The following is a 24,126-nucleotide window of genomic DNA, read 5'->3' as shown; positions in this document are numbered from 1 at the left end:
TAATTGACATTTGCGTATATTTATACATACTAAAATCAATCTTCGAACTTCACTGGTCAGAAAAGATAATTCTGATGATTACTTAGGACTAACAAAAGCGTAAAACAAATTAATTCAAAATAAATATTTTAATCTAAAAATATATAAATAAAAAAGAAATACGAAAACAAATCATATTTTAGGAAATGGAAGTTTTCCTCATAAAAATTTCTAATGCTAAAAAATAGAATTAGAAGATGTTTATTTTCTTGATATAATTTCGTAATTATAATTACAGACAGAAAAGGAATAAAGTACAAATACAATAATGCCAACTACATTTAAATTTGTGTTTATCAAAATAATTGTAAGAGATGAATTCTTAGACTCAATAGGAAAATGAATTTTTTTTTTAAATATTAGATTTCAGTAATTAATATCTGTAATGTAAAAGTAGTTGAAATATATAGATTCCTAAATTTTGAATATGTAATTTCATTTAATTATAAATTTATATTTGAGTAGTATACATGTAAAGAGTTCCCCCTAGACACTCCGGATATAATTATTGGCATACCTGGAATGTCCAAATAACTAAAAAATTAATATTCTAAAAAACAATATTTTTATCATAATTGGATTGAATTGTTTCCAAGAGGGAAATAACCACTTTCAAAGATGTTAAAATAATGATAATTAATTCGCGTAGTATTTGATAAAATTCAAACAATGTGCAGCAAAAATTCCGTTTATTTCGTTTTCACCTTCTAGTATATGAACTATACAATATATATTTCAATCATCCAAAAATTTGATCATGAATTTTTGAGAAATTTTTTACATTTGTTATCGTTCTAAATTCGGGAAAACCATTAGTGGAGCTTTTTGTCTAAGAATGATCACACACACACACACACACACACACACACACACACACACACACACACACACACACACACACACACACACACACACACACACACACACACACACACACACACACACACACACACACACACACACACACACACACACACACACACACACACACACACACACACACAAATAATCAACTAAATGGATGAAGTTAGGATTACACTTTTAATTGCTAGATTTTTACCCAGTTTTCTGCGAAATTCGTCAAAAGAAAAGTTGTTTGTCTGCCTGTCCGTCAGTGAGAGTAAGGGTATAAGGTAATTCAAAAAGGCAACAAGCTTTATGGACCATGTTGCATGTCGTCTCGAAATGTAAACCGTAGATTTGTATGAAATTTCTGATTCAAATAATCAAACGAAATAAGCCGAAAAAAAATATTCTCACTAGATTACGAGAATACTATAAGATGGGCCAAAACATTAAAGCATATGTAAAAGTCGCAGGGAGAACTGTCCATTTGAATTGATACCTATATCATATTGAATAATATATGTGGTATGCCATATATCTTATTTAACTTTTTTGTTGTTGAAAATTTCAAAACACGTATACTCATCTAAATAATTTGTTTATGAGAAATCATTTTAAAAAAAATTTAGATAACATAATTATATGCATTAATTCGTGGAATATTTGACGAAACGTTTCCATACTGACTTTCCCACTAGAGAAACTTAGACAATTGCACTACAATTTCGTTTTTCCCTTTCGGATTATGAAAACACTTTCAGATAATTATTCTTTCAACTTTGTACATTTGTTTCCAACCAGGAAGAAAAAACGAATGCATTGCCAAATGCATCATCCATTGACGACAGGCTGTCAAAAGCAAAAAAGCCAATCACTGACGCTAACACTTTCGTCAGACATAATCCCAACACTTTTTCTGCTTCCATTAGAGAACACACACTACAAACAATCGGTGTACAGGTAAAATTGAGTGACAGAGGGGCTGTAAAAGCGTTCGAAACCAGTCCATCCGCCGTTCATGTCCATGACCTAATTGGACATCGGGATCCAGATCCGCCCACAAAAGAACTTTTTTATTACTTCAAACTGCTTGACCAGACGATGAAGGAGAAGAATTTCTCAACCCAGTCCGCCTCTTTATAGTTTTAGTTGTGTGTGAAAAGGTTTTTCCCAATGGTAGCTTTTCAGACGGAAATGAGGACCTGCGAAGAGTTCTTTAAGGCCACTCTGTAAAGTCCATTGTTGGATTATATTCAATTCATAAAATTCAGAGTCCTCTTTGATTTGTTTCTTCTAGTAGAAGAAATTAAAAGTACGCTAGTTGTAATAGCAAAAAGAAAAATAATAAAGCCATTTGAAATATGTATCTAGAAGTTTCTTTAAGTAAATTTTTTATCTACAGTTAAGTTTTTAGCCATTGTATTGAAAAAGAATAGACAAAATGAGCGGAGACGAAAGTTAAAAATACTCTTAAGAAATTTGTTATTATTATTGACTAATCTTCTAAAACACAGATGTATTCTTTCTTCTTTTTACTTATTTAAGACTGTGGGGCGTGTCATGTTTAAAGCAGCATTATAACGAAAAAGAAGTGGAAAACTAAGTTGAGATTTCTTTTCTTCTATAAACCGAATTTAAATTTTGATGAAAATATGATTTATTTAATCACAAAAAACCATATCAAAAATCTAATTTATTTAATTTGGTTAATTATTGAGCAATTACATTTATATAATACCAACTCCCTTAGTTGGCGATTTTAACCAAAAATTTGAAGCAAATTTTAAATTCAATCAAAACCATATGCGAAATTTCTTTTATTCATTTATAGCTGCTTTATAGTTATCTGGTTTCTTATATTCACAGTCTCAGAGATGGATATATTTTTTTCTGCGATGTATTTCATCCAAAATCTGATAAATCAATTATTTCAAATATACACCATTTCATTTGAATAGTTGCTCCTTTTTTTAGGAATCGTCTTCGCAGGCATAATATATAATTCCAAAAATAATTTTTTTCCGGAGGAGGGAGGGGGACTGGTGATGTTTGAAACGTGATGATACATCAAAATCTCACAGTGATATTTTGCTGGCGATTAAAATACTTTTCTCTGCGTGAAATTCGAATTCGAGAATAGGAAAAATTATTGCAATATAATGTGTATTTTTGTAAATTATGGCGTACATTATAATTTTTTTCAATTAAGACAAATAATTATCATAAGCAGAAAGTTAAGATACTTACGATTGGAATGAATTATTATTAATTATCTAAATATTTGAAAACCAATTAAATTCATAATCAGTAAACAATATTTTGAAATAATTTTTTTTTTTTCAAAAATGTTTATTTTGGAAGTTTTATCAATTAGTTTATTTACTCAAATAATTATATAAAAATTATTTTAAAAAATTAGCATTTTAAATTACTAAACTCAAACTCATTTGGAAACAAGTTTTATTTTCAGATCAGACTAACATTATGCTATAGAAAATTATTACAATTTTATTTGTCATTAGAATTTTTTTTAAAACTTAATGATAAATAACTGAGTATAATATTTCAAATTCTAATTTATCTGAAAATTTAATTTTTGAATGATGATTCTAAAGAACAGAATCATATCTAGGTAGAAATAATATCCATGTCAATGTTAAATGCAAAGACTAATATTGCATTACGACAGAAATAGGTTGCCTTTATTTAATAGCAATATTCCTCTGACATTTCTGGATCTGATAAATTTTTAGTATTTTGGGATGGGACAACTTTATCAGGTGTAGAAGTGATCAATTTACTATCTTAGAACATTATATGAATCTAACTCTGATAGAGAATTTCCCAATAGTATGAAGTTTAGATGGCATATTTCAGCAGATAAGGGTTTATAAAAAATAACGAAAATATAAAGTGCTATAATGGTAATAACTACAACAAGTATTTGTTCTCCGATTCTAAGTATTATATCACGTCAATGCAATTTTTCTCACACCACTTGCAATTTAAACCAACATATACAATACTTTTTTAAACTGCCATTACTCAGTGAATTAAATATTCTATTTACATGGCAATCTATTTATATAAAACTGAATGACCATTTGCTTGTTTGTTTGTTTCAGTCTTATACAATCCACATCTCTCGACAGAATCTAACAAAATTTGGTACATATGTTCTTTCACACCTAGAAGGATTACTGGGTTATTAAACATTCCTATAGCTCCCTAAAGGGGGGTAAATAGGCCTAGAATGATTTTAGAATTTTTCGCCATAACACTGGAACAAGTCATGGCACAAAATATATTTTTACTTTATTTTAAAATTCAAAAATATAGCTTTTTAAAACATATTTTTCATTTTTGAATTGTTTCTTTAATTTTAATCTGTTTTTCAAAATTTATATTCCATGGTACATTTAAATCGGGGTTGAGTGTTTTAAAACATCTTAAGGATTTGATTAAAAGAATTCAAAAAATTTTAACAGCGCAAAATTATATGCATTTTATTTTTTTCTTGTATAAGACAGTAATTGAATAATTTTAAGACAAACTTTAATCTATGTTGTCTACTACTTCAAAATGAATGTCTAGTACAAGAATTATTAAATACTAGTTTTATACCAATTATTTTGTAAAAGTAACTCTTAGGCTATAGTCAATGTGTATATAATGTGCGCATGTGTATATAATGCAATGTATACTGTGTATTCATACAACAGTATAGTATGAATGTTTATATAATATGAAATTGAAAAGCTTTTAACATTATTTTAAAATCATTTCTGCATATCAAATTGGGGCAGTAAAGAGTGGAGTCTTTTAGTACTAAATAGTCCCTATTTTGATAATTCATTTTCAACAGATTTATTTTATGGTCTGTCTTAAATAATTGTATCTGTACTGTAATTGTATTTGTAATAATTACCTGTACTATTTCGGTTAGGAGGAATGGGAACTCTTTTTGGCCTGGTGCTGTTACCATTGCTGAGGATAGGAGCTTGTTGGCCTGGCCTTGAAGTAATTTTAACAAGTCCTGGTAAGCGACCTTGGTCTTTGGGGGTATTTCTGGTGCTTGTTGCCACCCGGAGATCACAATGCGAGAAGCTTTTAGGAGCAGAACTCAGCGGCCTCGGCGGAGGCGGCCCTTTCGAGTTACCCCTCCGAATGTTGGGCGGAGGAGGTGGAGGTTGAGACGGTCTGAGTATCGTTGGTACTTTGGAAGAATTCTGGAGAGAAAGAATTTATCAATGAGTCAGAGTAATATTTAGCTAAAATACAATCAACAAGATTTGTTACAAATGAATAAAGAAACAATTTGCTAAATGAAGCAAACCCGATACTATTTCTTTAATGTGTTACTAGCAATCGAAGGGCATATTAATTCTTGCAATAATAACGAATTTCTATTGGGAAATGCCATCTGTATAAAAGAAAAACCTAAAATAAATCAATGTATATTTCACCTAAAATAAATCAAGATTTTTTTAATAAAGCAATTTCGTTATTTATTTAAGCATTATTCAATGCAATTATCCATTACAGATTTGATCATTCAATTCCCTGACTTGTTTTAATGAAGAATATACTATGCATTTTCTGAGAAAATTTAAAAAGAAATACTTCGATTTTTTTTCGCATGCAATATTAGTTGCCAAATAATGCGCGTTGGCCATTTGAAAACATGCAATTTTTAAACAATAAATCTTGACAAAACTAATATTTTTGGAATCAACATTAAAATATTTATAATCAAATAAAATTGATCGAAGTAATAAATGTTGAGTATATAATGAAACTAACCTTTATTTATTTAACCATTTATTATTAATATTCCATATCTAAATATTTAAATATTTCTTATATAATATCTTCTGTCCCTAAAACAGGGAATAAACTTTAATAGCACTCTCAATGCGACGAGATTATTAGCGATGAGAAGTATTAGCGAAAAAAATGTCTTATTAAAGAAAACTACGCTTACTTTAGAATCTATTTTCTCTCCTTTTCCTGATTTTTGTTCCATTTTATCATCAGCAGAATTTACCTCTTGCTTGTTCTTCAGAAATTCTTCTACTGTCTGAAAGCCATCATTGTTCTTACTTGATTCGGTTGAAATTTTTTGATGGTTAGGGGAGGATTCGTTTGAGAAATTCTCCCTGGCCTCTTCCCACTCTTCATCCGAAGAGGAGAGAGCCTTTTCCTTTATATGTTCTATGGCCAGGGATTCGTTGCTGAGGGACTTGAACTGAACCCTTTTCTTCTGAAGACCAGCCAGCACGGGTTTGGCAGAAGTGCTTGCATCAGAATCTGTAGCACCACCCCCATTACCAGACGGGCTTAGTCGTTCACCAGTTTTCTTCAGGATGGATTTGACCTCCGCATAAGGGTTGTGGGAGTTCACTACCATAGGTTGTTTGGGCTTCACTTCCTTCTTTTTCAAAATGGGCTGATTGCTTTTCAGTTTTTCTGACAGTTCGCTTGCTATAGAAGAACTAAAACTATTGGCTGGAATTTTCTTAGTAGCTGTTTGCTTCTTGGTATCATCAGCAACTTGTGAATTTGATTCCTTTGAAGGAAGAATCAATTGCTTCGATGAAAAGTTTGGTGGCGGAGGAGGAGGTGGTGGAGGCGGGGGTGGGGCAGAAGACGGGACTTCTGGAATGCTGGGAGGACTGACTCTCGCCCTGAGAGTTCCACCAGAACCAGATCCAAGTGATAACATGGAAGTTGCTTTTCGGATTGTTGAGAATTTAGGAGAGTCGTATTCCTCTATTCTTGAAGAATTCCGAGAAGAAGCATCGGTCCTATCTAGATACCCTCCACTGGGATACTTCCGAAGACTAGGAGAAGCGGAAGATGCACGAGAGTAAGTCCTGTCTTCAAACCTCAGCACAGAATCTCTGTCGTTATGACCACCTTCATCATCATAGTCAGGTTCTGGTAAGGAATATATTCCATCATCTGACAAGGAACTGGTACTCCAACTACTGGTCCGGGAATCAACAGAATTAGTTTTAGATCCTTCTGAATAAATAGATGGAGTTTGCGGTGAGGTGTTACCTTCTGAGGGACCGAAGACTTTCATTCCGTGACCACCAATTCGAATACTCGAATTTTGGGAATAGATACCACTTTCACTCTCTGAACTAACAGGACTCGGAGATTTATTTACAGTTGGCTTATACGATTTATCTATCACACTTGAAAAGTCAGACTTCTCCGACAATTGCAAATTTTTAGAGTTTCCAACGTTTTTATCTTTATTTTCAATTACATTATCACTCAAGTCATCATCAATATCACTATCCACAACGGCAGTTGCTTCTTCTGATTTCAAATAACTCTTCACCAAATCATACGCCGTCACATCGCATTCGAGAATTGATTTTCTGGAAGCTACAGAACTGTAAGGATCTTTCCTTATTTTCTCTATAGATTTATTCAATTTTTCTTGTGGTGACGTACGTTTAGAAGAATAATTTATTGGAGGTGCAGGTGCCCTATATTTTCCATGCCTACTAAGAGTATCGTATATGTTTTCATGCTTCGGGCGATTACCAATAATGTTGGGTTCCACTTGCACTTGATCCTCATGAACTGCATACAAATCTACTTTTTCAGGCAAAATAGACCTCCGCCTCGGTGGAGGTGGCGGCGCGAATCCACGTGTGGATCTCACACTGGAAAATCCACAATTACATTTAGAAGGTTTCAGAGAGTTGAAATTAAGTGTGCCAAATGGCCCAGATTTCTTTTTCTGGCATTTGCACATTGGCGCTGGAGCAGGATTTATTGAAATATCTTTAGTCCTAGAGGCAAGAACAAGGTCTTGAACACTACCACTATTAAGACGGTTGTTTTTGAAATTTCTTATTTCAACATCGTTATTATTGTTGCCTTTATAAGTTTCCCAAGGTGTAGTGACCAGTCCACGGGCTTTCCCACCAACGCTTTTGACCGATGCATGCTTGAGATCAGATGACGAATATGAAGGTGTGTAAGAGGGTGAGTAGTCCCAATCCTTGTAAAGGCTCGCCGAAGATAGCGCTGAGACGGAACCAAATTTATACTTGTTATGTTTGGCGAGAGTTCCAGATGGCACGAGATCGTCTGCTTTGCTTTTGTTCTTTTTCCAAGGCAAAAAATTAAAACTCTTTTTGCTTTTCCCACCAGGTGGCTCGGAATCCATATCAAGGCGAGGCCGAACCTTACCATTGGGATTGGTGCGTACAGTTCCATACAAATTCTGGTAAGCGTACGTTTCAGGGGTTGGACGGACATATACGGGCCGCCCTTGATGGCGGAACCCATCCATTTTTTTACGCTTTCCTGAAAAACAAAAAATATCAATTAATGCCACATTAAGATAATGTTATTTAAAAGTTTCAAATAGTAAGAGATTAATTAGCTTAAACTTTCTAAAGCCCTTAAATTACGATTTTAGTTTGCACTAACAACCCAAAAATCTACTTTTCCTGAAAAATGAATTCTCACCATTTCTAAATATGATTACCATCTAAGAAAAATTTGTTTATTAAAAAGACACCAAAGATATAAAGTTCAGGGCAGTAGGGCGGCGCAGTGGATCAATACTGAAATGTCCTCATTACTCTGAAGCAAAGCCAAATGAAAATTAAAACATAAAAGATACTGTGTTACCACATTTTCAAGCCTTATGCGAACAACATTTAAGAAATTAATTCATTTAGAAAATGAGGGCCTTCATTACTTAGTGGTCTAATTCACAAAAGAATGAATAAAAGTTTTCGAACATTATGTTAATTATTCATTTTAGAAATAGTGTAAAGTAATGATAATATATACATTGTTTTATTTTTTTAATTTAAGTGTGTATTAAATATATCTATAAAGTTATGTTTCTGTAGTTTTTAAATTAACGGACCATCAATTATTCGCATGAGCAACAACTCAAATTTATTTATAAAGCAAGAAATTTTTAAATAGGAAGCAATAGAATATATCAATGAATTGCAAAAACAAAATTTCTGATGAAAGTGTTGATATAAATCTAAAGATCGAACAAGAATAATTATTTATAAAAGCACGTTTTTAGAAACGCACTTAAAAATAACATCTTAAAATTTTTGTAATGGATAGTTAATATATTATAAAGTAAAAAAATAATATGAAATCCATTATTCAAAAGTAAATCCAGAATTAAATACTCATTCAGAAATGATAATAAAAAATATTATAATTAACGCATTGCTATAGTGTTTTTATTGAGTTAAGGTGAACATTCATTAATCTTAATATTTTCTGGGAATTTTTATTCAAAATATTCTTTGGAACCATTTTTATCCAAAATATCATAATCTATTTATTTTAATGATTTTTGTTATTCTAATGCGTTGTTTCAATGTTTTTAAAGATCATTCCTTTCACTTGAATTTTTAAAAAAATTTAATCAATCTTTTCTTTATTCTGAAAGTATCCGATAAAAAAAGTATTACGATCCAGTTCGCCTATTTGAAATACGATAAAAAAAAAACTAATAAAATATCAGATTGTAATAACAAAAGGGGATGGAAATTGTTTTGAATGTCTTTTGATATACATAATAATCATAGACAAGATCAGGAATATAAATTCAGTAAACAAAATAAGGTCGAAACTTTCCAATGCGAATAACGTGCTCTGTATTCTAATACAAATGCACATTCATTTTTTTCACTCTCTTGTCCTATGCCTTGGCATCCTAAATGATTCTTTGCAACGGTGGCACGTTTCTGCTTTCTCACACTAGCAAAAACAGCGAAGAGAAACATCAAATAACCTGAACTCTCCAACTATTCTCTGTCCCAATGCAAGAAAGCATGCATCGTTGGAATGGAAGGTGTGAAAAGTAACAGTTTTTTTTGTTTGTTTTTTTAATACTAATGACACAGGTAGTGATTTGATCTGTCTCTTTTTTTCTTTCAGTAAAAGGCTCGGGAAAAAAATCGAGCAGTTCATTTCCTGTTTTGTGGTGTGATTACTTTCAGATGGTGTTCAGAGCAGCTCGTGGAACGGTGTTCATAACCGTGCAAGGCAATGCATCCCCCAGCATTAAGAAGAAGAAAAAAAGTGAAGAACTATAAATGATGAAATGGAATTCGACAATACAGAAAGTAAGCCCAGATAATGCATAAGTGAACTCAGTAAATTACTGTTTAAGTGGTTATTGAAGCAGAAATTGTTATGGTAAAGTCCTGCATTGTTTCTTTTAGGTTTTATTCTTTAAATCTCAGAACAGAATTCTTATTTTAATAATACATTAATTCAATAACTCTAATCTGATTCAAAACATCCTTTTATTAGGATTTTTCTTTCCAAATAATTTCCGGCCATATTAAAAATGTATGGTATCCAAATCATTAGTATTTCTACGAAATTCACTATCGTTTAATGATACGATTAAACCATATGTTTTACATATATACAGTAAGAGAAAGAAAGTCATTAAACTTAGATAATAGGTTTAATTTTTTCAACATGAAATTTAATATTTTTACGAAAAATTGCTTTCCATATGAATACTTCTAAAAGGATATAATGGTTTAAACTATAATTTTCAATAACATTTTAGTTAATCTATATCCAAAAGGAAATTATATAAAATTTAAATAAAAGCATGAATGAACACAGGTTCGAGCTTTAGACTTGTGTCATATACAGTCATATTTTCAAGAAAAATATTTTGATTCAATTATATTTCAAAATCATTTATCCCAGTAAAATATTTAATTAAATTATTATCAAAATATTTATCTTCCGCTGCACAATCCTGAGCTACAAAAGTATGCATAATTAAAGTAATATAAAGTTTTCATAATTAACAAACGAAATATTATAAGTTAAATAAATTTTTGTTCTGTTTTAGAGGGATTGAACAAAAGTAGATAATATGCTGATGTTTTCACCGTTTTTGCAAAAATCTATCTGAGGTTGATGGCCACTATTTAATAAGAGATTTTACATAATGGGGGAAAACTTTCATGCAATTGAATTCCAAATACTTTCCACAGATGTTTTGTAAAGAAAAAAGTTTCCTTTATTTCCGAAGCAAAGAGTCGACTTTAGGACTGGTATTTTGCAAGAATTAGTCGATCATATGGAGTGAAATTTTAGATTATCCAATAAGAGTGCACAATAGGGGAAATAATTTCATTAAAAAATAATAACTCTTCTAAATTTCATGTTAACTTGTGATTATTGCAACATTAGCCAATAGAATACCATTTATTTTTAAGTTTCAGTTCATAAAACCAATAGAAATTGTCTTGACTGTAACACATAAAATGAATTTGATCCAGCGGAGCTGAATTTACTAAATTTACAACAACATTACTACAGTCAAGCGATTCTTCAAATGAGGAGGTTTTTCCACCCAGCAAAAATCTCATAAAACGTATTTAAAAAGAAGAGTTGGAATACATCTTTATTCAGTTATGCATCATTAAATTTGATGTACCTTATAGCAAACCCATGACCGTTTTATGACATAATCACTTTTTTTCCTATATTGAGTAAGAACATCTTCAGACAACAATGACATTATTGATTTATCGTGAATTCATAAATTTCCATTTAACTCACAACGGCACACAAAAGAATTTTTCTTCATGTGTCATTCTACTGAAACAGACATTTCTTGCTAGATAAAATAAATTTATATTCGACTACTGCATAAATGGCAGAACTTCCATTACATTTGTGTAAAAAAAAAAATTGGTTGGGACTTTGATGTTTATAGAGAATGTAAATCAATCCCAAGATGCATCTGAGTCTTAAGCATCTTATTCAGAACCGAAAAGAATTTCAGCATAAAGACTGAAGAAATATTAATTTTAGATCAGTGTATCCAAAATTCATATCCGCATCTTTCCCTCGGCAGCTTAACCACTAACAGAGGAAAGACGTGCCACGCACATCGAGATGCTTTTGTCACAGAATCACCAACGACGTGTTACACACATATCAAGTAATTGTCACAGAGGTTAAAATAGCTTAAAAGAGACAAATCTTGGGTCGAAAATAATTCATTAAAACGATACTACATCTGTTTCTGATTTCTATAAAGTATCGGATATTTTGAAGGAGTTACAGTAGACTGTTTTGGCACGAATACCTATGAATTTCCTGCTACCGCAAGTGGTTAAAAGAAAAGAAGATCAACGAAGACCAGTTGATCAAAAACTAGAAAGAAAAAAATAAAGCACATTCGAAATACTATCTTTTTCAACACGTCACTCACGATATCTAAACAGGACGCAACGTAAACAAAATGAGTGAAAATAGAAAAAAATAAATAAATAAATAAATAAAGCTAAATTCAAGCAAAAGCCAAAAATTTGAAGCGGAAATAACAAAGGTTACTTCTTAATAATAGAGACTGACACTTCAAAGATAACCTAATACAATATAATTAGCAATTGTATTAAGTTATTATCATTAAATTAGCTAAATTTCCAAAAGTACTAAGTCAAAATTTAAAAACTTCACATCAAAGTAAGATATCACAAATAAAACAGTTTTTCAAAAAATAGATACAATATATGTTTATGTACTCCCAACTGTCAGTTTTATCTTGGAATCCATTTTGAATATTATTATATGAAAGAAAAATATCATCTCAAAATTATGTTAAATTATACATATCAATATACAGCTAAATGAAGTAATTTAAATGTCTCGTTAATTGACTTTATAACAGAGAAAATCGCATTGTTATAAAAATATGGTTAGTGAGAATACTGAATTTTTGTGTTAAAAAAAGAAATCCACCAAAATTAATGTCATAAATATAGTATTAAATATTCAAAATGATCAACCATAATTCCCCATATAAAAGATATTCTGTCACTATTACTTACGTTCAAAAGTTTGGTTCTTTTTCCTATACCTTTTGATTTTAGTTAAATTTTACACTTCCTCGCATACGAAGTATAGAGAAAAGATTGCAACCTTCAAAGTAACCGAATTCGAGATTTTGACGAAGCTCCAAGTTTTAGACCCTCTGAGCTCCAAAAACATTTTTGGAGAATGCCCATCTGTCTGTCTGTGGCAAACACGTTTTGAGCTACAGGATTGAAATTTGTTATACGATTTTTACACCAAATTTAAAGATTTCTATCAAATTTTCAGTAAAATCGGTTTAAAAGAGGTCCCCGTATGTCCAGCTATTCGAATAGAAGTTAAACACGATAATTACGAAACGAAGAGAGTTAGATAATAAAATTCAGCACATAGATTTAACATCTACACTTCTCAAATTTTGAGATAAATGAAGCAAGGGGTTGGCATGGCAGTCTGTCGATTTGTACTATCAGAAGTACGTAATAATTAAAAAACGTAACGACTTAAAAATATCAAATTTGATATATGATTTTGCGACTGCAATTGAAGATATCAAACTTGTATATCAAATTTTAATTTCAGTCGTTTGTGAAAAGAACATGCCTAAACACAAATTCGCCTTAATTAGACTGTATGCGAGAAAGGTTTGAGGAACAATTCTTGCTGGTTTAGTAAGCATTTAACCCATATCTGATAGGATCTAAATTTCTTATGCAAAACTGCTATTACATTTCTTTTATCCATCATCAGGCCTGGTGCAAAGCGTAGCAAAAGGTCATCCGTTGCGACCTTCCTAGGTTGGTTGGCGAAGAAGAATCGGGAGCCTTGGCGCGAACAATGGATCCTTAAAAATTATTAATACAAATATTTCAGCTCAAGTAATCGTGCTCTTCATCAAGGTTTGCGCCCCCACAAAACAATGAACCGCGCCATAAACAATACGCTCGATATTTGTTAACCATGTCCATTCGGGCAGAGATCACGATTCGCACATGAACAAGAGAACGTCACCAGCAATTATTGAGGCGCGATTTGTGGCGCAGTATATAGAGGAATTTTTTTAATCTGTCTTAATCGAAAATTTTTAAGTTTATAAAATCTGGCAAAGCAAAACATATATTCAGTTTCAATATGCGCTCAAAGAAAGGAATCTAATTTTAATGTGAAGCAATTTTGCAATGCAGGACTAAAAGTGGATAACTTGTCGGTAGTAAAAGGTTATTTATTTATTTATTTGAAATTGAGCAACAATAACAGGAAAAAAACCTGTTCGATCAGCCACTAGTATGTCACACTTTAAATGCTGTTTTTGAATTGTTTTCAGAATTAAGACTTTAATCTTAGAAATAATTTCTTGTGGTGCAGTAGGAAAACGATGTGAAAACACATGAAAGAGTCAGTTTGGCTTAACATAGATTAACATTAGATTTTGAAACAATTTTAAGAAACTTGAATAAAGCGAACTTGATTTTTGTGACTAATTTTATGGCGTTATTATTTTGAATCGCGATTATTAAGAGACATGACTGACTCTCCTTATTTCTATAGCACATCAGCGAGCATCACAGTTTAACCTGTTAACTGTCTTTGACGAGTATACTCATCATGGAAAAAAAATACAACATTTTACGTTATGACGAGTTTATTCAATGACAATTATTATATCAAGTAATAATTGTTTAATTATTATATTTATAAAATAGGTTTATGACGATTTAGATGCGCATTTTCCGAAGAAATCGAAACAGTTGACTGGTTAAGACAGTCAAAAGATATTTACAATTACCTTTATTATATGACTTAGGTATCATAGAAATTATCTATGAAATATTTTTTATTAAATAATTACTGCTCCACAAAATCAAAACAAGGTACAGGAATCAAAACTGATCATTAATTGTAAAATTCCTTATTTGGCAAAATAAAAAAAAATAACCTCCAATCATATATTTAAAAAACAAATCATTTTCAGTTGTGAAACAGTTCTCCAGATTCCACAATGACATTCATTTCCTTATGATTCATTTCAGCAACACGTCCAGAAATAATTTTCTCATTTCAGGTTTCTCAGGGCTTTAAAAGGAAGTATAGAGGTATTCGCAATCTTATTTCTCACACAAACTGACCTTGACAATGCGTGAGATGTTGGAATTCGTTTGGAATTGCAAAACCTGTAATTGAATTCTATATCTTCCTTGCGTGCTGGCCATTACTGAGAAATCTTACCGAATTGTTGTCTGTTCATTTCACAAATTTCTTTGAAATGAATGCATAAAATCAAATACCAAACAGAAGCTTAAAGTATTAATCGACTCCATTTCATTATTCATTGATTTGAAGTTATTTATTTATTCAGAGTTTAAATATCATAATATAAAGTGGTATCTTTTATTCTTTAAATTCCAAAGCAAGAACTTTTCATTTGGAAATTCTATTAATCAATTAATTTGATGTTTATATTACATTTTAAAACATGTCAACAGAACTTGATTATCCGGATCTCTATCAACTGATCTGTTGATTAATGTCACACCTAAAAACTGAATTGTGCATTTCCTTTTTAAATTCAGCAAATTTTTTAAAAAGAGTGCCTAAATTTGCATTAAAGCCTAATTTCACGATTCTAAAGCTTACAGAATGTTTTTATTGAGAAGTGACCATTAATAACTCAAGTGGTTGCTCAGAGAAAATAATGCATCCGATTACACATGCGATTCGGACATCTAATTAGATGACCTCTTTGCTATATCTTAACTGTAGTCATCTAATTAAATAGACAATTCGGTACAATTCATAGGTGTGAATCACAGGCGTGTCAGCATAATTCCAGTCATCATAGGTGTGAATCCCATAGCGAGTTAAAATATAGTTCCAGTCATCATAGGTGTGAATCAAATAGCGAGTTAAAATATAGTTCCAGTCATCATAGGTGTGAATCACATAACGAGTTAAAATATAGTTCCAGTCATAAATACTTTATTAATGTTATCAGTAAATCTTATACATTTTCATGAAAAAAAATGACATTGTGAATGTGTCCAAAAATATTTCGTTATTGAAAAGGAAAATAATTTTATGAAAACACATTTAATGAATCATTGCAAAGGAAGCAATGAAATTAGATAGTATTCATGAATTTTATTACCTGTGATTGGGTTTGTTATATTTTCATAAATAGTAGTATTTGCGGAACCATAGTTTATAATTTATAAAAAGCAAAGAATATATAAGTATCAAGATTCAAAATTGTTTCCGTATTAATCGAGTTCTCGATTATCTAAGGTGATTTCGGATGTAATCAGGACGAATAATCGAGATTCTATTGTAGCTATCTCTTTTTAAATTCGCTTTTAAGATATATTCAAATGCCCGTTACTTAATTGATTCGAATATTCAGATTTAGAATATGGATTCAAAATTTCAGTGATGTTTTTAGCGATTAATTCGAAAAAAAATTCAATTTATCATCTCAATGATGGATTAATTTCTTTGAAAAAGTAATTAGATTTTTAAAACGACTGACGCTAATGAGAAATATAACAGATATCTGTGCTAATACAATTCTAAATTAGTATATTATATAATTTTTCATCTTATCACTCATTCATTTTTTTAATGAAAATATATCTTTTCAATCAGTATTTTATTATAAAAATGACATGATTATAAAAAAAATGTGAAACTTTTCTATAAAAAATATTTATCGGTATGAATACTTATAAAATAATTCCAAGGAAATGATTTAAATAGTTTAATAGTTTTTTAATAGATCACTTAAATTTATCACATTACAGGTATTGTATACAAGTTCAATATTTTCTCATAAGATTCAATTTTGCATTTAGTTGCTTTTCTTATTTTCAAATAGATATGAAACATTATAAAAAGTTTACTCCATTAAGAAAAATTTAGAATAACCTGAGGGCCATTAATGGCTATAATTTATAATATAATAAAATAAAATTATAGTAATAGACATATAATTTGCTTACTCATTTGCGATACTTATACTTTTAGGAAAAAATAAACATTATAATTGTTAATGGCTGAATTAAATATTGCCAAAAAATTGTGGCCAATCTCTACATTCTGCTTTTTATTTTGGTATTTTCAATTTAGTGATAATAAAAAAATCTTACAAAAACATTATTTTATTCACAAGCTTTTTTTCACTTCAGTTTCTCTTTAATTCCACAATTTGGTTTGCAAAGCCTCTTATTTAATTGGAAATATACTTTCATTTATTGAATTAATTTTTTTAAATCTGAAGCTCACTTAAATCCGCTTTTATTATATAAAATCAAGGATTTCTTTTCGAGATATAAAAAGCACATATTATAAAAAGTTTAATTTCTTAGCTTATTTTCTAAAAAATTGATCTAATTTCGTAAAAATCAGGTCTTCTGGAAATTACGAGGTTTTCTTTTTCAAAAAATAAAAATCATCTGTCCGTAGTCAAACTCAGTTGAGCTTCTACCATAAAAACGTTGAAATTTATTTTTCTACAAGGATTCTTAAAAAAATCATTGTCAATTTAAAAATACATGTTAGAGTTACGTTTTTTTACTTGCTACTATTTAAAAAATAGTACTTTGAATTAAAATTTGTGCCGCATGCTTTTTAATAATGCGTTTATTTAACCATAAATTGTCCTTATTTTTAAGTATTTAACTCACTTTTTTTTAAAATCCCTTTCAGAAAAGTTTTGCTTTAATAGTATAAGAAAGTGTAACTTATTATTTAAAAAAATAGGTTAACATTTCTAAAAAAAATTAACATAAAATTTGAAAGGATAAGTTTTTAATTTCCAGAATCCTTCATGATATGCGACTACGCTCAGATGTATTTTTTGAAAAACATTCTAAGTAATAATTTTTTTAATTGTTGCATAAGAAAAATTGAACAAAAGGCATCTATGAAACCAAAATATAGCAACTAAGTTATTCAAGTGTTATGTTTTTTTAATTGGAAAAAACACTTATTTAAAAAAATCAAAACATCGTTTAGAGGATTATTAAATGATTTGCGTAAAACTTTGTTGATAGCAATTCTATCCTCTTAACATTAGGGTCCAAATGATAAATAGCATGAAATTTTTAATTTTTTTCGATTAGAGGAGCATTTAAAACACAAAAAAATTCTAAATGAATAGATTACATGTTTTCTAATTTAGGAACTGTTAAATACATTGAGAAAGTATTACACCAAATTTGAACACAAATATGCATTAAATTTTGAATTTATGAGTGTTTTTTAAGCAAATTCTACCCAAAATTAGAATTGGATGAAAATAGCTTTTAAAGTTGCAAAATAGTACCAAAACGTATATAATGTAAATATAAAAATCAGTTTAATTTCCAAAAAAATTGACATAGAAATAAAATTTATACGTTTTAATGAAGAAAAATGTTCAGGTATTAAGAAAATTAAAACAAATTTTATATTTTCGCAAAAAAAAAGAATCGACTTTTCAAAGTAGTCACCTACCTTAACTTATTTAAACTTTTTCTCAAATTAATTTCACAAATCCTTTTTTATTTAGAATTCAAATCATGAATCTAATATATCATTCACATAATCTCACGCAGGCTATAAGCATTAATAAATTTTATTCAATTATTTTTCCCAATCGAAATAATTACTTTTTTCTAATAAAATTACATATCAGAGGTATTTCAGTCGAAATCTGATATTATAGTGATTAATTTAATCAATCACCATCAAGAATTGCTCTTGTAACGATCAAACGAACAAATCGTACTGCTATCAAGCACCGGAGTCGACCGACTAATGAATAATCGATTGAAAAAGAGCGCGAAAAAAATAAATATTCGAGTGAATCATTTGACCTTTCACTAATTGAATAAACGACTGAAGGGTTTATGCTGATAGGAGCAGCAAACAAATTAAAGCCGATGAGTTGTAGAGACGTGCAAGAATTAATCGGATTCAGTCGTTAATCTTCGATGCAATTCGGACTTTTTTTCTTTCTTCCAAAGGTGTTGATGGAGTTCAACGACCGGACCTTAACTGAAAAATACTCCGATCGTAAAGCCAAGTAAATTACTGATTAAGTTCAAAAAGAAAAACAAATTATAAATTATATCATATTAGTAGAATTTTAAACCCAGCAGATGCTTTAAAGCAGAAAACGATGGTAATTGAATGTTTTAAATTATCTTAGCAATATGAATAATATTAAAACAGTATTGAATTCAAAACAAATAAATGTCTTTCTGAAATCTCAGTCAGTGCCGAATTATCAAATATTCAAGTAGGCAACTGCCCAACATTAGATTGATTTTTTTAACAATATTTTCCGAGTATATTACTGTCGAACTTTATTCAATTTTGAAGTAATTCAAAATAAAATGAGATATTTTTTAATGTTTGGGTATTGTTCTAATATTACTAATTAGTTAATATTAATTAACATTACTAAAGTTTTATATCATATTCTTTAAAAGATATAAAAATATATGCTTTCTAATTTTTTTTAAATGGGCAAAACTATAATTAAATAATATTTAGATTCTGCCCAAAACTTGCCTTTTTACTGTTTTGTTTCAATATACTTCGAATGCTTTTCATATCGGAATTATTGAAGTTAACTCTTTTCAAAGAAATCCGGTCATAAATGTTTTGTCAGAAAATAAGGATTCCCTAAATGAAATTCTTAATGCCAAGAATTCTAATCAATAAAAAATATCTGTTGTAGGAAATTAAAGAAAAGAAGGGGGGAGATATTTGCATTATTGAAGGGCACCTAGTGGGTTTAATCATTTTAACTCTTTAGAATAACAGTTCCCCTAATATTTGAATGTATTATTAAATGAAATTATTTCGTTTTACATGTAAAGTAATTAAAACTGATTTATTTTTAAAGGGGGTGGAGTCGCTCCTATAAAAGTTTTTACTGTAGGTTTGGGATTTTTAAAGATATATTATTAAAATATTTAGACTAAATATTAACTATTATAGTTTCGTAATCGTTAAATAAATGTGGGCACGAAAATATACGAATCATTGCATGTCAAATGACAGAAAATGCGGATCAAATGCTAGGACTTTTCCCAAAATGCAATGGGAATGAGAAATCCCAAAATGCAATTGATAAAAACTTGATAGTTCAGCATTTTGAGAAAACAAAAAGTCCATGGGAACACTTTGAAAAACGCACAATCCATGGGAGATAGTTAATAAACATGATGATAAAGTTAAATCAATGGAAATTATTTTGGTTTTACTTTGATAAGCAACCTAAAAAAGAATTCAATTTGTTAATTATTTTATGCAATGTATCATTCGCGAAGAATAAAATTATAAACTATTCAACATCCATCATTTGGAATGAATGGAACATATGCATTCAATAACTATACTTAATACATATAGTATTTAAATGTATTAAATCTTTAATTACTAAGCAATGCATATTGTAATATATTTCATAAAACAAAGTAAGTTCGTTGAAACCTATTACGATTTTTTAAAAAAAATAAAAGGAAAAGTGTCTATCAGAATTTTAACGGCGATTCAATTAACGGAAATGAATAAATTAAAGAAAAAAAAATCAAAGAATACATTTTATAGCATTTAAAATATTTATAATATTATTTTTATAATTTAAAATCAGATTCAGCGTAGCTAATGTTTTTATCCTAAATGATCTAAATAAGAATGTTACTCGTATCAATAAAAATATAACAAATTTTTGTTCTAAATTTCATTTAATGTTTTCTTCAATGCATGATAAAGTTCATTACAAACGTTTAGTCTACTTTTATCACATGAACAAGAATGTTTACATCTGAAAATAAAGTTTTAAAATACTTCGAACAACACTGCATATTAAACAAATTCATTGTTAATCAATCTGCAAAAACACACTTTAAAATACAGAACTAACCAAATGCTCATGGGAAAATACAGGATTCAACAAAATGCATATAATTAAACTAAAAGAAATATTTTCACAACTTCCGTGTACTTCGATCCGCATCAAATAGGAAGTTGCAGAACAAGACCCGATCAAACACAAAACACACACACGTCAACAGCAAGACGGTTACAGTGAAAAATATACAGCTCGCTTCATTGGACAGGTTAAGCACTGTCATTATCCGATGTTTGGTCCTGCTGCCACACACTATGGTTTAAAAATAAGCCACCGCAACGTCATTTAAGCGTTGTTAGTAATTTTGTATAGTACAACAGAATGGCACGGTCAGCAGCTTATTATTTTAAGCACGTGTTTTATTATCGCATGCGGAAAGTAATGGAAATAGTTCTTTTTTATATTTAAATTTCTTTTGTTATTAATATTTAGGTTGAAGCCAAAGTAATAGAATGAAATAAAATGATTCGTATCAGAGAATGAATTATGAAAATGACAAATTTCAATAAAGAAAATTATAAGAAATATTAGAAATTTAAAAATATATTGGGAAAAAATTGATTAAAGCTTTCATTAAAAAAAACTACAGGATTTTTGTATAAAAAATTAATTTAAGACAATCAGTAAAATTTTAAAAATAATAATTGCAGATAATGAATTGAATAAAAAAAATTACAAACTGAAATTAAATTTCCACACGTAAACAAAAAGGTAGTCACAAATTTCAGCATAATTGACGAGATATAGAGTAAAATTGTCCATGCCCATACCGCAGAAAAAATAAATCCTTCTTATTTAAGTAGTTTTAAAAAATGTTTTATGGATGAATCAAACAGCTAAATTCGCTACTCGAAAAATTGTGTTTGAAATAGCGATTATTTTCTTGATTGTGGTTTCTAGTTCAGCAACATTGACTTTTTGTCAAACCACAACTGGATTCATTTCAAAATTTCTTTAATTATACCAAACAATCATTCACTTTTTTATACTTATGATAAACATTCATTGTATTCAAAGAATTGTTGTGATTTTGTTATTAATAACTGAAAAAGTGCAAAAAATATTAAAAAAATTAAAATATAAAATATTTTGTAAAATTTTATATCACAATATAATATACTACATAAATTATGCCCAAAAGTTCAATCAATATATAAACCATGCACTATAAATTAAATATACAAAAAAATCAAATTAAGCTCGAATAAATAATTTCGAATTGCATATTAATTTAAAGTGAAAAAATTTTATAAATGTAGTTGTTAAATGTAAAATCTTGACTTCTGATGAATTGATTATGTGTAAGAATTCTGATATATAGTATATTTAAAATAAAGTAAAATTTCAATGGCATAGCGATAGGGGGGAGGGGCTGTACAAAAGAAGTACAGACATAAGTCTAAAGCCGCGACATGGAAACAAAATATTATTTTGTTTATGTCATTTTTTAAAATTAAATATTTAAAAGCAGCGAAAAAAAAAATATTACGATGTCTGAGGAACCGTTTGATAAGCCACTGGGGCGAAAAAATAATTTTATGTCCTGAGCGCCTCTTACGTTCTTTACGCCACAACATCGTTAATTTTATAAAAATATATTAAGTTGCCACAAGTTCTATATATAGGAACTATCACTGTATTTCTCTACCCATTCTCGTATTGTTCCGTTTTCTTTAGTTTTATTGGAAAGATAAGCAAGTGGAAACTTCCGAAAAACAGATTATTAGTTTCTGTAACACTGCCATGAAATATATTGAGAAGTGGCCCAATTCCTTGCAAAAATTCAATGTGTTCGACTGAATGATTTCCAACAGATTTCTGAATGAGAAGAAATAGGATTTACTATAGTATACTTACAAATAAAAAGCATCGATATTGTCAACGCTGAAATTACATTCAACCAGTATGTATTTAGAGAAATATACCACAAACCAAAATTGCGAGACAACTATGAAATTAAGTTTGAAAGAAAAATGGTAGAAGAATTTTGAGGATACGAAGTACGCAGATCAGAAGTCATGTTTTATTTACTATATAACATGACCAATTCATATGCTAATTTACTGGAATAGTACTTCCTAATACATATTTACTACTCCAGCCTTAATGCAAATGTGAAGTGAATATTTTCCCTTGTGTCAACGCAAAAGTGGGACACAAGAAACAAGTTCTTAGTAAAGACAACTGAAGCAATTTTGATTTGTCATTATAATTTTAAAAATATTTTCGATCAAATATATGATTATGAGAGAGAAGAAAACTGTATAATTAAACAAATAAAATCAACTTTAATGTATGATTGGACCAGAGAGGTTACTCAAAAGCCCCCCCCCCAACTGGCAGCTCGTAATTGAGAATGTGAAGCTTTCGGCATGGTGGTTGGTTCTCGCAAACCCGGAGGGTGCACGAAAAAAGGTGGGGGGTCTGGCTCCTCCTATCGATGACGGTACATACTTCCTTAGGGAAGGGTTGTACCGTGGCCGGTGATGGCCCTTAGAACTCAACCACAGTTCCCGTCAGTGTTGCTATAGCGGCGATCCGGTTATTCAGTTTTTATGCGTATGCTTTCGAGCGGATCGGAGAGTTAATGATGACTCACTCAAAATGTTTAACCTTATATCCATTTTTTTTTTTTTTTTTTTACTCTGTCCCTACATTTTATTAAATTGCTTACACTTTATTGAATTTTTTCAGGCTAACATAAGCCACTACCTACTCACTTTTATCATAGTTTATTTATTTAACATTTAACCATCCTGTATCAACATTTGGCAAGTATGATCATTCTAAAAATATATCACCATTTAGTGTGACTTTCTTTGTAAATTTCAGCTGAAGGCTAAAAGTGATTCTTACAATAAATAAAGGAATATTCGCTTAGGAAATGAATGTACCTCTCAAAAAAGAGGAATTTTTGGAGATTTTTTTTTTCTTATCAAAATCCTAAATGTGAACTCGCATTTAGATTGTGGAAGCATATTCAAACAAAGATGTGCTTGTGCATCCTGTTAGCGCTTTCTAGAGCAAATTCATGGAGTTCATAGCTATAAGCGATCGCACATTGTTTGCTTCATATTTTCATGCATGAGTTCCACTACTACGCATCTTCTATTCTTTCTTTTCAAGTAAATCTGATCGCTAAGATTTCGACTACGCTAGAAAATTATGCTAATAGCACTATCATTTTCCATTTACTACGCTATTTTCTATCGGAACGTGAGTTTGTTTAAGCTCGGTTGAGTTTGTGTTGACACGTGATGGTCTCTTCATTCAGTTAAACCGGAGAATCGTTGCTCGAATTCTATGTCATTTGTTGTTAAGTATTTATTTTGCAAGAAGAAAATTGCTTTTTATTGTAATTGGAGGAGGGATTGCACCAAAAAAGTCTTTGGGAAAATTAGGCCACACTTTATGGAATTCGCTGGATTTGACCGGAATTCTTTTAAAGATTTCCCGCTTATTTTGGTTTTATTTTTTCTCAT

At 30.0% G+C, this 24,126-nt stretch overlaps 1 protein-coding gene across 2 annotated transcripts in view; it reads right to left on the bottom strand.

The window, feature by feature from the left end:
* Positions 1-24,126, bottom strand: part of LOC129954627 (uncharacterized) — a 237,614-nt gene that overhangs the window by 50,734 nt on the left and 162,754 nt on the right. For both annotated transcript variants that reach the window (XM_056068157.1, XM_056068158.1), the window contains exons 2-3: positions 5,870-8,217; positions 4,814-5,114 (exon numbers count right to left, since the gene is read on the bottom strand). In XM_056068157.1, the coding sequence (XP_055924132.1) occupies positions 4,814-5,114; positions 5,870-8,217 (2,649 nt within the window). The remainder of the gene's footprint in view (positions 1-4,813; positions 5,115-5,869; positions 8,218-24,126) is intronic.

Source organism: Argiope bruennichi, chromosome 2 (assembly GCF_947563725.1).
Source record: "Argiope bruennichi chromosome 2, qqArgBrue1.1, whole genome shotgun sequence".
Classification (NCBI taxonomy): Eukaryota; Metazoa; Arthropoda; class Arachnida; order Araneae; family Araneidae; genus Argiope; species Argiope bruennichi.
The sequence above is the reverse complement of the archived record's forward strand: the minus strand, read 5'-3'. Positions and strand labels throughout refer to the sequence as shown.